Source organism: Arvicola amphibius, chromosome 6 (genome assembly GCF_903992535.2).
Source record: "Arvicola amphibius chromosome 6, mArvAmp1.2, whole genome shotgun sequence".
Classification (NCBI taxonomy): domain Eukaryota; kingdom Metazoa; phylum Chordata; class Mammalia; order Rodentia; family Cricetidae; genus Arvicola; species Arvicola amphibius.
The window spans coordinates 134,020,425-134,034,774 of NC_052052.2; the positions used below are offsets into that span (position 1 = coordinate 134,020,425).

The window sequence follows — 14,350 nt, forward strand, 5'->3', positions numbered from 1 at the left end:
GCTATTATGCTGGCTTCCTCATGGGAAGCCCTGTTGCTTAGCTATGAGCTGTTGCGCACCCAGCAGCCATTTTAAATGTGTTGGCCAGAACACATTTTAAATGTGTTCTCATACCAAGGACCATGTGGTGATCTTCTGTTGTGTAGTGATTATGTCAGATACAGCTGAAGATGCATAGATCTTAGATGGATAGAGTGTAATAGATGTAGGCATTTGTGTAGCTACCATCTGCTAGGCACAGAGACCGTTTTCACCCCTGAAATTCACTTGTGCCCCTTTTATTGCCTCTGCCACACACAGCTTTGTCCATATTTTTTGTACATCCCAACCCTGTCGTGTAGCATTTTACTGCTGAACGTACAAGTTTTAGTTTTATGTTTGCCACACGAATTAGTAGTAGTTTTTTGCTCTAACACACACCCACAATGCAGGCAGGCAAGCATATCATGGTAGGAGCAGGTTGTGGCGGAAGCTGCTTACCTCAAGGCATCCTGGAAGCAGAGATGAGAACAGGCTGGGGTTCCCAATGTCCTCTTCAGGGACACTCTCTCAGCTTGAGTTCACCTTGTACAGTTGCTGCCTCCTCCCTCTAGCAGGGGACCAAGCCTGTAAACATGTTAAGGGGCACAGTTGTTAAACCACGTGTGACTTTTGAGTATAGGGGCGACTTTGAACACCCTGAAACCACAAGCATGTGAATTTATTGGAATGACTTACAGACTGCAGCCCAACTAATCCAACAATGGCTAGCTGTAGCTGTGAATGAATAGTCCAAGAACCTAATAGTTGCTCAGTCCTGTGAGGCTGGATATCTCATCCGCTCTTCTGTATACACCGGAGTCCAGTGCCAGTGAAGGAATGGATTTTCTGGCGAGCAGGCAAGGAGTAAAACTCTTCCTTCTTCCATGTTTGTATATTATAGTCTTCCAGCAGAAGGTATAGCCCAGATTAAAGGTGTGTCTTTTTGCATCAAGATTTGGATCATAGGTGTGGCCTCTATTTCTGGATTGTAGTTCATTTCAGATATAGGCAAGTTGACAACAAGGAATAGCTACCCCATCCATCAAGAACAAATGGAACATGGCTGTTCTGCTCTTGGGCAAAAGGCGAGAATGCTCACAGTTCTCTTCTGGGAACACACTGCGTTTGCATTTGGCCTCTACAGTTCTGCTGCTTGGAAAGCACAGGCGGCAAATGAAAGCCACCCTTTCTTTCTTCAGCTTGTAGAATTGTTGGGGTCAGGACCAAGGTGCTCTGGGCCTCAGTGTTGAAGAGACTGGCAGAACAGCCAAGTGGCTCTGCTCCTGCCCCACTACACAGAACTGACCACGGAGACCTGGAAATGCCCTCCATTTACAGCTAGCATTTAGTCACCCCAGAGGAAGTATGGTGCCACCTCAGGTGGGCAGCCAGAGAAGTGGACTATTTCCTGCCAGGCCCTCAAAAAAAGGGACAAGCTTCCTTAATTTGAACTGAACCGTTTATCTCAAACATAAGCTGCACAACACACTGTTGGGCAGTTAGCCTGGGTCTCCGTGACACACTGTGACACACTGCCTCCAGTGTGCACGGTCGGGACTGTATGTATCGGTTGGGACAAGGCCAGGCCTTAGCTCATCTGCCTCCCAGAAATGTGATGACTTTCATCTTAGGGTTGAGACAGGAGTCTCAGGTTCTCACAGAGAAGTTATCAGATGAACATTGTAGCCTTCATGATACAGTGGAAATCTCTCCAAAATGAAATTCTGTTGATTATTGGGTCAGCTCTGGAGGGATCATTGATGCAGCTGTGCGTTTGCCCCCATGGGCCCTTACCCTGCATTAGCCATGGACAGAGTGGCAGGATCTTCATCCTGTGCTCCTGTTGAAATCACCTTGGTCCTGGAAGATACTCTGTCAGCCTTGACTCGCTGGTTTTTATGAATGACAGACTGCTCCATATTTCTTCATTCAGGCCACAGCAGGGTTCTTGTTGACACTAAAGCAGCCAGTTACACTTATGTTAATGGCCTCAGCCAAGAAAAAGTCAATGTCAATTGAGTAAATGAGTCCTGCTTCCCCACCATCCGACATCGCTGTGCAACCCACCAGACAGATGAAGAGGCGAATTTTTCGGGTGGATTTTCATTTGGGTCCTTTCAGTCTGGAGAAACTCCTCAGTATTTCTTGTAGAGAAGATCCACAATTAACAGAGTCTGACCTTATCTGGAAATAGCACCATCTTATGTCCATAGCAAGAAGTTTTTGAGGAGAGTAGAGATGTTGCATACAAGGCTTAGAAAGGGAACTACAGCCTCCTCCGTTGTCAGCAGACTGCTGCAAAGTGGTATGTTGTTGGAGGTGATAGATGTGCATTCGGACAGCCCAGAGCAAGAACAGCATCCTGTCTGGCTGTGTAGTAGTAACAAGCCAACCCATTGTGGTATCAGACAAAGCAGTGTCTGAAGTTCATCTCCCCCAACTCCCACCCCCTTCCCAAGTGCTGATGCACACTGGCCTATTTCTCCTTTTTCTATAGCTCTGCCTATTATAGAACTTTTTATTTCTGGGCTCATACAATAAATATATAGTCTTTTATATGTAATACTACACAGAAGTGTAGTATGTTACAGTTGAGGGTAGTTTGTTACAGTTGGTGTGCCCATAAATAGAGCAATATAATGTGTGAATCCCACAGTGACACCCCTAAAAAACAACAACAACAAAAAAGCATGGCAGGAAAAGTGACATCACCAATAACAGACGGGGCCTGATTAGGGTGTAAATAGAGAGATGTGTTGGTCACTGAAAGACTGACAGGCTTACAGCTGGTCCCTTGAATGTGCCGTACCAGTTTCTTCTGCTGTCCATTGTTCCTGATGAGAAGTCAGCTGTGAGTCTTACTGGACTTGTCTCTGCAGGAGTCATTTCTTTGCCTTTATTTTCAGTGTTGTGACTTGGATATATCTGTAATTTGTAACATTTTCTGCTTGCATATATTACTCATAAAGAAACTTGAATGGGGAGGTGGCTCAGTGGACAGAGCACTTGCTACACAAGGATGAGACCTTGGATTTGAATCTGTAAAACTGACATAAATCTGGGTGAAATAGAACACACCCACAGTCCCAGTATTGTGGTGGGAGGTGGGAGTGACAGCCCCCAGGCTTGTGGACCAGTGACAGTGTTTTGAAAAGCTGTCTCTCTCCTTGTTCTCTGTTAAGCTGTTGTTTCCATTTGGTGTTACACTAAGCTCGTTCCGTACTATTACATACTACATTCTGGCTGTCTACACCATTGCTTTGGACAGTGCCTGGTGTTGAATGGCTCGCAAGTCTGATCCCATTAAATAGAATGTAGGCAAGGGTGGTTTTGAAACCAGTCTGTGACATTTGTACTTAACCCACAAGGGTTCACTCTCCCTGCTGACCAAGGTATCTTCTGACTTAGCCTTTGCTCTTGTTTTCAAGGGCACCTTTGGGGCAGGGGGAGTCTTACGATTGACCACTACTCAGGTGTAACTTCACAGCTTGTTCCACCTGCCCCTGTGCAGAAGTCCAAGCCCAGTACTGCCTGGGGCCCTGGAGAAGGGCCTCCTGTGGGCGGGCTTCAGGGAATCCCTTGATCATCAGGGAATATACATCTTTGCTTTTTTTTTTTTTTTTTTTAAATTCACAGAGACTTACAAACAAAACCAGCTTTGCTTCTATAGAGGGGCGAGGTCTACTGGCTCTTTGCTTGCCTCCCTAGAATGGAAGGGCCTGTTCTCAGATTCAGGTCCTGAGATAGCTTCTCTTTGCTCCAGGCTTATGCAAGCGTATGTCCTGTGTGGCTCCACGGGGAGGGTATTTTTTCAAATGTAGGCCTGCCCAGCACCATACACATGTCACCCATGTATCTTTGTTTGGATTATTGTCACAGTTTCTTTCTCTGTAATGAGCCAGGGCTATCGGTGAGTTGCTGGCTAATTTTGGGGGCCCTGGGACACAGTATTACTCAGAAACTTGCCTCGGGTTTGAAGGGGTTAATAAGTCGGTTGGTCCTCCTCCTTCTGTGATGAGTCCTGTGTGTGGCCTACTTAGATTTTTGCTTTCCTTTTAACCCAGATTTGTCCTCCGACTGCTTTCTGTCCCAGTCCTGCCAGCTACAGCATGATGTGCTGTGCTTCCCTGTTCTAGACTCTGATCCCCTGCTTTCTTTTGGGGTTTCCTTGTAGTATCTTCAGATAGTTGTGTTTAAATTCTTCCTCGTTTCAGCTGTGGAACGCTCTATTTTTGTAGTATAGATGCTTCCCTTCTGATGGGATTACCTCTCAGTAAACCTGTTGGAATTTGGAATTAACAAAAAAAAAATGTTTCACATAGAACCCAAGGAGCATTCAGCAGCTCCTCACCCCATAGAGAGCCAGCTGTTTCCCCTGGTGACAGACGCTGCAGCTGTGCCCCACAGCAGGGTCCAGCTGTATTCCCACTAGCTACAAAGTCGGGATTCCAAGTTTGAAGTCCAGTTTCTATGGGATCTGTGTTGCTTTCATGCCAGGATAAAGCCGGAAAGTGTCAGACCGTTACACAAAAACTATCCTAAAAACGTGAGGCAACTTTCCTTCTTCACAGTCATGGCAGTTTTTTTCAGTGGCTGGTATGTTGTCTTTGTCTTTGGCATCTTTTAGGTTACCAAAGTTCTTTTTCTATAAGCAGGGTTTTAATATGCTATTCTCTCCACTTGGCACTGCTTGTGGCTTCATACTGGTCCAAGGGACCTCTCATATTCCTGGTAAACGTGCTGCTCTGGGGATGGTGTGGACAGCGATCTGATGTGTCAGATTTCTGCTGTCTTGACTTTGCAACTGGCAGTGGCATTTTGCATGCCTTGGGCTGTTTTTTGTTAAACTGCAGCAGAAATGGAGTTGGCTTCTTTGCTTGCGTCCCTGCTGAGCCTTTCTGCCAAGTGTTCCATTCTGTCTTCTGCAGCCCTGAGAACTTCAGTATACATTGCTAGACCTGGGCACTCCAGGTCCAAAAGAGGTGGCTTGGCAATTAATTCCACTACTTTACAAGTGATCAGCAGGGGTCTGGGATATTACACAAGGTTGGGTTTTACTTGTCTCACATTTTGGCTTTTTACTTTTAGAAGAAAATCATAGCTCAAAGAATTTGAGTTGATTTACTGTACAGACAAGAACATAGGGTTTAAATTTCATGTGTGACTCTGGGTGACATTATTAAGGAAAGTGATGTGGGTGGGATTTTCCTGCCTTTTTCCTTCTCTGAGTCTTGGCTTTCATCATCTTAAAGCTTTTCGGTGGGTGTACCTGCACGTCAGCGTCTTCCCCAGAGAATTACCTTGTATGAAATTCTTGGTATTAGCCTCATGGTCACTAGGGCCATCCATTATTCATACCATGAGGAGGGCACATCCTAAGAGTTACCTGGGATATAGAAGAAACAATGGGTTTTCTATTTTAAATAACCTAATAAGTTAAAGAATTATAGCACAGGAAACGACAGGGCTCTCTGTTTTTAGCTCTTTTAGACGTCACTGATTTTGATTCTGCTTCCTTGCCTCTGAGAAGAGTTGAGTGGTTGGGAGAGCATATAGCCCTGAAACTTAAACTTTCTGTTCTTTAGCAGTGCCCATAAGGTGCCCACTAGCTTAGTATTGCCTTTTTTTTTTTTTAGCATCTCTGAACAGTTTGGTCCTGTGCATTTGAGAAGTCCACATGTGTATCCAGGTAACTGCTGAGACTGGTTCCCATACTGCCTCTCCTTTGGCAAAAAGAAAGGGCAGGGTCCTGGGGCCCAGAGGAGAAAAGCCAGCATTCAGAATAAAGGAGGGAAGGACTATTCTGTGGCCCCATATCCTCACCTCAGCTTTAAGGACATGGAAGTGAGAATAAGCGGGTGTTCTGGTTGAGTGCACACTTCTGAGGCAGAAATGAATTTAGGAGGATAAAACATAGTTTCCCTTTAAGGCACAATTTCTTTCCCATGCACCTTTAAAACTTTTAAACCACGGCTGCCATGAAATTGATTCTTGTGGAATTTTCCAGAAATGTACCTTTTACTTCCACTGAAAGGCTTGCATACGTGAGCTCTCCTTTCTGTGTTACCAGCTGTGCGGACCAGCTCACGCCTTGCTGACAGCAATTCTTCACGCAGGAGATGTGTTGGTTGTGAAAATCTTCTTCCCATGGAGACAAGTCTTTCTGTTCCTAATCCTCCACATAGAAACAATAATGAATGTTTAAGTGGTGGCTTTTCTACAGCTAAGGGGCTTTAATTCTCTCTGTATCTTATTGATATGTTTGAGGACGTATCTTTTTTAAGAAGGAATCTTTTAGGGCTATTTCCACTTGTACGTTTGGTTACAGTCTAATTTGGAGTGTTAGAGAACTTGGTGTGCACTGTAACTTTGAAAGAAACACACTCATGTTTGGAGACTTGATGAGCTTAGACCTTTGTGGCCTTAATTAAAGAACTGTTAGCTGATATGAGCTTCTGCCTGCCAGGCAGGCACCAAATCACACCTGACCACCTTGGAGCAGTCAGGTGGCTTTTACATTAAGTGTGGCTGTCGCAACAGATTATGGGTGTTTCTGCAATAACATGTGGGCATTAATGTCAAATATTTTCCTTCATCTGAATTGTAAGTCTGCCTTTTACACTCAGAATGTCACAGTCACGGAATATATTACAATACTAGATGCATACAAAACAAGGGGTGTATGTAAATTTGGTGCACGATGTATCAGTCATCACTAAACGATCAACGTCACCTTCTTTTAAAGATGTTAGCATAAAAATTAAAACCAAGATTGAGAGAAAATAGCCTGACTATTCTAGAGCATTTCATTGAGAGAAAGGGCCTTGTTGATTATCATTGAGCACCTTAAAGTCACATTTCCCAGACTCCTGTTCCTTTGGTTGAGTCAGCTGCATGCCACAGAAAGCCCTTGCTGTTTATAGCTCACTGCTTGCTGCTGGCCACCTAAGGATGGTCAGCACTGACTGCAGGTGGCTCCTGCAGCCCCCGTTAGATCCAACGCAAAGGCCTCTTTGACTCATAAAGAAACTGGCTACCTCATGCACATCTGCGGATATAGTTTTGTTTTTATAGCTACTAGTTTATTTCCAGTTTAATCTTAAAGGCACAGTTCTGAAATTACCAGTAGTTCTTGTGGTTAAAACACAACCGGTTTTAAGACAGGGTTCTTCTGTGCAGCCCTGGCTGGCCTTGAAATGCCAACAACAATCCTGCCTTAACCCCCAAATTTTGGAAGGCTATTATCAGTTCTGTTTTAGTATTGTGTGTGTTGTTTTTCAGAAAAATAATTTAGCTGGTATTAACATCATAGAAAATTCACATGTTAATGGGGCGCCACATAACTTTTTGATTTGTGTATAGTATTTCTACATTTTGATTATAAAATACGAGTGTAGTTTGAGTTCAGGGCAGGGACATTGACATTCTGTTGCCTTTGTGTTTTGTATTGATTGGGGCAGGAAAGAAAGGACTTTATGGCCTGTGATAGTGGTGTTTGTAGCGGTCATGCTCGTGGTGGTGATGGTGAATATTTTCTTGTTAAACTTGTAGTGTTCTCAAGTAATGAGGATTGTCTTTTAACCTTTCTCTCATATATAGGTGGAAAGGATTGTTGACAAAAGGAAAAACAAGAAAGGAAAGACAGAGTATCTGGTGCGTTGGAAAGGCTACGACAGTGAGGATGACACGTGGGAGCCGGAGCAGCACCTGGTGAACTGTGAGGAATACATCCTTGACTTCAACCGGCGCCACAGCGAGAGACAGAAGGAGGGGAGCTTGGCCCGTGCCAACAGAGCCTCCCCCAGCAACGCCAGGAAGCAGATCTCCAGGTCCACCCACAGCAACCTCTCCAAGACCACCCCCAAAGCACTTGTGGTAGGCAAAGATCATGAGTCCAAAAACAGCCAGCTATTGGCTACCAGCCAGAAGTTCAGGAAAAATACAGCCCCATCTCTTGCAAATCGCAAGAACATGGACCTTGCCAAGTCAGGGATCAAGATTCTCGTGCCTAAGAGCCCCGTGAAGGGCAGGACCTCGGTGGACGGCTTTCAGGGGGAGAGCCCTGAGAAGCTGGACCCTGTGGAGCAGGGTCCCGAGGACACCATAGCACCAGAGGTGACTGCAGAGAAGCCCATTGGAGCTTTGCTGGGTCCTGGTGCAGAACGAGCCAGGATGGGGAGCCGACCCCGAATACATCCATTAGTGCCTCAGGTTTCTGGCCCCGTGACTGCTGCCATGGCCACGGGCTTAGCTGTTAATGGAAAAGGTGAGTGTCTAGGTGGGCTGTGATAGGCTGTGCTCACATGTTGGGCAGTGACCTAGAGAGCATGTATCCTCTAGAAGAGTTCATCTCTCTTTCTCTGGGGAGGGGAGGCACATTCACACAGCTGTCTCCCAGGCCTTTGGGAGATCTTGACGACTTCTTTCTTTCCTCAAAGCTTTTGGCCTTATTCTCAAATCAGCACTGGCTCTCCCTTTGCCACCCACAACTGTGTCACCACAGATGTGTGCAGGGTCTCCCCCTAAACTGCCTATGCTTGGTTTTGGTTTTTTGTTTTCTTTTGCTTTTGTAGCAGACTTTTATGAAGCCACCCGCCTTCCTACATCTCTTACACACAGCTCTGTTAAGAATCTGCCTGTGGTCTCTCATGTGACCAGCATAGATTTAGGGACCATACTCTCTGTTTGCCCACGTGAATCACCAGAAATGCTTCCAGTGAGGGTGTCTTCTGGAGATTGGCCTGTTTCTTGATGTACATCTGGTCAGATCCTATCACATTTTGTTTGGAGTAGGAGCTCTCTCAGCACAGTGCCGGTCTGTTAGCATCCACCTCCTTGCTTCCACTCAGCCATGACCTGCCCATTCCTAAGTCAGCCTTCCAGGGGCTCCTGCCCCTCGCTAATCCACACCTTAATGGCTGCCTGTGTTTGAGGGTTACTCATCCAGACCCCACTGGCCATTCTGGTCTTTGAAGTCTTAATCCTGTCTTCTTGCCCCAACTTTCTCAGAATCGGTCGTGTATAAGGGACTGCTAATGAAGCCCAGAGCCTCAGGCCTGCCTTGTAGGCGCTGTAGTATCGAGTCCCATTCGCACTGTGCCAAAGCTGTCCATAGCTCTCCTGCCGCTTGACACCTCCCATCCCTTTCACATAAATGGACAGAATGGTACCCCCAGACCAAGCTAGTGAATCTTCTCACCAAGTAGCAAGAACTCATCTGAATGCCCCTGGACCACTGTCCCACCTGTGCAGGCACCATGACAGCATATCCTGGCCTGTCTTTTTCATTTGCCTCCTGAGCTCCACTTGAATTGCAGGCTCTACTCCTGGGCCCCTTCTAGCCTTCTTACAGTGGTTTCCTGTGTGTGCACCCAACTCCAGTCTCGTAGACTAATATACCACACTGGTGTGGGATTGCTGGGGGCGGGGGGAGCTGCTTAGCTCCTCGGGTAAGAATCTCATGAGCCTTGCTATCAATCCTGTCATGGTATATGCAGCAAGTTTTCCTCTTGGTTTTAGCCCTTGCATGGTACCTCAGCAGGCTATTAACTAAAATTTGTTGTCTTGCCAACATTTTCCAGATACATATTAGACCCAAGGTCCTGCTCTCCTGGCTGCAAATCAAACTCATATGGGATGAGTGCTCACTAATGATTATGATGACGTTCCATAGCCAGGAAAATCATAGACATTTAGTGGTGGAGGAGATTATTAATTACCTGCTTGTGAGCTCTGTTTCCCATGTAGGGAATTCAGATCCAGAGAAAGTGAAGGTTCATAGAAAGAGCTGTAGACACAGAAGTAATCAAAACAAATGTCTCAGGTCATCTCCTGTGTTCTCCCTAGAGTGTCTACTAGTCAGGGGCCTCTGTTCTGTATTGATGACTTCAGGCCAGGCACTGTGCTCAGTTCTGGACAAGAGCTAGGACAACGGCTGGCAAAGTGACAGCCTTGGAGGCCAACCCCACTCACTCCTGGTTTTATATGGCATGCAAGCTAAGATTGGGCTTCCCTTTTCCTATGACATAGAAACCAAAACACGTGAAAATGTAACAGAGTGATGTATGTCTGAATGTAAAGTCTGTCTGGAACACAGTTGTGTTCATCTATGTATGGACTATCCATGGTTGTGTCTGCTATAGGAACAGCGCTGAGTCCCCATAGGGCCATGTGATGTAAAGTTTGCTGGTCCCTGCAACACGGAAGTCATCCCCTTTTTTAGGCCTTTACGTTTAACTTCTGAGTAGAACATAAAGGGCTTCAGAAGACCTGTGATCCTCTTATAATTCCTGAACTTTCTCTGTATTGTTAATGGGGGGGACTTAGGATAGTCAGACCTTAGCCTCAGCAAGGCTGAGGATGCCAGCGAGCTACTCTACATCCAGGAGGCCAGCTTTGGTAGGTTTCCATGTTCAGGACTGTCTTTCTTTTGCTCCCTCGTGTGACCAACATGGACTGTGCCCCTCTCATGTTTCCACAATCTGCAAGGAACTGCCCTCGGCCACAGCCTCTGGTCCTTGTGTACGGAGGGCACTGGCTCCAGTTTCAGAGTTTGATGGCTTCCCACTCTTCAAAAGTTCTGCCGCTGCCTGCAAAGGTCCTGTGAACCTGAGATCGTCCTGCTGTGGAGCTCGGTGGATTGGTGTGACAGTAACACAACGAGACTTATTTCTTAGCCCCTATTCCCTTCACAGCTCATGCTCACCTTTCTGCTTGTTGATCAGCTGGAGCGTTGTGCTGGAGTCCTGCCATTCTAGAACAGTCTCCACTGAGGGGACAGATAAAAGGCACTCACTTGGAAATGATTTTAGGACAATGGGGGCCAGTCTCTTCCAGACTGTGTCAGGTCTAGACTTGTAGATTGATGCAAGTGAGTCCCCTCCCTGCCTAGCATCTCCACTGCATGGCAAGTCCTTTCTAAACGAAGGATACGCGGAAGCAGCTCGATAAGACTCAGGTGGCAGAGAGATTCCTGCCCACTACACAAACGTGAAGGCCAGTGGGGACAGGGCCGGGACAGGCCAGAGTGATGTCTGCCACGGGGCTAGTTCTTGAGAAAAACTTGTATGTGGGCTTCAGTAGAACACATGCTCACAGAAGGTGGCACTTGTGGCCTTTCTGGCTTGGGAGAGAATGGGACAAACCTTTCAGAGAGCCGTGCATTGTCTCTCCTCAGTAATGGGCCATGAGACTGAATCTCTGCTCAATTGTTGGTCCACATGCACAGATCTCTTAAGCAGTTGTTTGTTTTATTTTGCAGATTAATTTTAGAGCTGCATAGAAAACGGATTTGTTTTTCTAAAACTAATTGAAGCAGATACTGGTTGAGTCATTGGGAAAGTAACCATCTTTCTGTTCTAAACATTAATCATGTGTTCAAGAGATGTATTTACCACTGAAAACAGCTTACAGTGTGAATCAGAAGGGAGGCTTTGGGCCATTTTAATACACAAATACTTGTACAGATAACCATATGCACATTTGGGTTTTAACTATTTTAAATAGAAAACAAGGGCTTAGAAGGTAGATTTATAGCTTCTCATTAATGTAGGTAGGGTGTTTACTTACTCCTCCACCAACAGGTCAGAGATCATTCCTTGCTCTAATTACCTAGTGAATTAATTTTATGAAAGAAATAATTGCTTTTAAAACTGTTGTAACTTTTTCTCTGCTCACAAATTCAAATGTGTGATTGTCTCATCATTCCACAAGTAGGAAATATGAGACAGTATTGTCAGGAAACTAATCCCTCCCCCCACCAAAAAGAAAAAAATCAGAAATAGACCCTACCATTGTTGGCACATGGAGCTGGCTATTATTCAAGTCAAAGCCAACCACTGTCTCGGGAGAGTGCCTGGAAAGGCCTTCACTTGGCTGCATTCATCTCCCCGAGGGTATGGATTTGTGGCCTGGTTACCTTTCCTCTTACTTTCAGGCAAGTGTTATGTTTCCATAGTAACAGCTCCTCTTTAGTCCCTTAGGGCTAAAGACACAGGGGAGATGCAGTCAGAAGACCAGCACCCAGCAGTAATCTTTTGGGACCACAAGGAAACATGTACCTGAAAAGAAGGGGCATTGAGCAAGAACATGTTCATAATCCTAACACCTGAGAGGCTGAGGCAGGAGGATTGCTGTGAACTTGAGGATAGCTTGGGCTACATAATAAGTTCAGGGGCATGGAGTGCTACAGAGTAAAACCAGAAAGACGAAAATGGAAAGGCGCCCAAGTGAAAGTGTGTATAAATGTTTGATTGACTGGAGAGCTGGAGGGTGACTCTGTGGGTAAAGCACTTGCTGCTCTTCCAGAGGACCATGTGATTCCCGGCACCCACCTTAGGTGGCTTACAACTGTGTGATTCCAGATCCATGGGTTCAGACACCCTTTCTAGCCTATGTGGGCCCCTGTATGCATATGATACACATATAGACAAGCAGACCAACACACACATATATAAAATAGCAGCAAATTGGATTTTTGTTTTGTTTTGTTTTGTTTTTTTTGTTTTTTGTTTTTCGAGACAGGGTTTCCCTGTAGTTTCTAGAGCCTGTCCTGGAACTAGCTCTTGTAGACCAGGCTGGCCTCGAACTCAGAGATCCGCCTGCCTCTGCCCTTGAGTGCTGGGATTAAAGGCGTGCGCCACCACCGCCCGGCTCAAATTGGATTTTTAAGAAAAAAATTTTTTGTAGGGACTGAAGAGATGACTTGGTCAGTAATTTGCTTACTGACGTGTGTGAAGACCTGATACCGTGTTCCAGCACCCACCTACCTTAAATATCAATGCTGGGGAGGGAAAGACAAGAATTAGTGAAAGCCTGCCTCATAAAATGAGGTTGAGGGCTGGGAGGTAGTTTATTGGTTAAAAGAGTTTTGTAGGTTAAAATGCCTGTCACACAAGTGTGAAAACCTGCCTTTGAATCCCCAGAACCTGCTCACCATAAGCATTATTAGTGTGTCTCCAACAACTGCCTGTGTTACCACTCCAAGTATCCCTTCCGAAGTTTTCAACTTTATATGGATTGGAGGTCATGGTGGTGGAAGTTGCTAGACCAGTATAGGAAATGCCCGCACACTCTTTATCCCAGTCACCCAGTTCACATCTTGCCTTGTTTTATTCTCCTGCCTTTTCTTATGCTCATCGTTGTATACAGTTATTTACACATGTGTGCAGGCACATTTCTTCAGCTGTCTGTGAGTTGGCGGAGCCATAATTGATTGAGGAGTTTGATGTTGCCAAAATGTTGTGAAAAAGCTCTCAAGATTGTGACTACTTGTTTACCTGGGTTTGTTTGTTTGTTTGTTTGGGGGTTTTTTGCTTGTTTATTTTTTGAGACAGTTTCACTGTAGCTGTGGAGGAACTAGCTCTGGTAGACCAAGCTGGCCTTGAACTCACAGAGATCCACCTGCCTCTGCCTCCTGGGTGCTGGAATTAAGGGCATGCGCCACCACGGCCAGGCTCATTTACCTGTTCTTAAGGAGTACTTTAATCCACTTCACAGTCTTTGCCAGGGGAGGCAGGAAACAGCATCTGGCAGTTTGAAGCTTAAGACGGAAAACTGACTGTCTGGGTGTTTTTATCTCTTCTTCGCCTTATATTCATTCATTGCTGTTTTCCTGTTGTTGGCTTCAGGCACATGCTGCCCTTCCTCAGGAGCCACGCTGTCTATTCTGTGTGCCTGAGCTGTCCTGCTGTGCAGAGGGCGTGCTTGTTCATGGTTCTCTCTTTTTTTTTTTTTTTTTTTTTTTTTTCGAGACAGGGTTTCCCTGTAGTTTCTAGAGCCTGTCCTGGAACTAGCTCTTGTAGACCAGGCTGGCCTCGAACTCAGAGATCCGCCTGCCTCTCTCTGTCTCCCGAGTGCTGGGATTAAAGGCGTGCGCCACCACCGCCCGGCTTGTTCACGGTTCTTGCAACCCTCTTGTGACTGGCCCTTTCGTGGCAGGATATGGCCCCTTCCATACAGGGCAGAAAACCCTCAGATTCATTTGCACTAATGAGATAGTTCCTTCCCAGTTTTGAATATACCAAAGGGTCTTAGTTTAAAGGCTCACAGAATGTAATTTAAAGAAAGTTTGGATTTCTTTGAATCAAATATTAAAAAATATAACTACATACTTTCCCTTTTGAATTTTGGGTGGCACGGGGAAAGAGGACAGGGTGTGTTTTCAAGTTAACTTCCCCTGTCTGTGGTACTTTCTTTTCTTTTTTTTTTCTTTTCTTTTTTTTTTTTTTTTTTTTTTTTGGTTTTCCGAGACAGGGTTTCCCTGTAGTTTCTAGAGCCTGTCCTGGAACTAGCTCTTGTAGACCAGGCTGGCCTCGAACTCACAGAGATC

At 45.6% G+C, this 14,350-nt stretch overlaps 1 protein-coding gene across 1 annotated transcript in view; it reads left to right on the forward strand.

Annotated features, from left to right (window-relative positions):
• Positions 1-14,350, forward strand: part of Cdyl (chromodomain Y like) — a 126,005-nt gene that overhangs the window by 57,930 nt on the left and 53,725 nt on the right. The window contains exon 2 of the mRNA XM_038335031.1: positions 7,621-8,287. Within this exon, the coding sequence (XP_038190959.1) occupies positions 7,621-8,287 (667 nt within the window). The remainder of the gene's footprint in view (positions 1-7,620; positions 8,288-14,350) is intronic.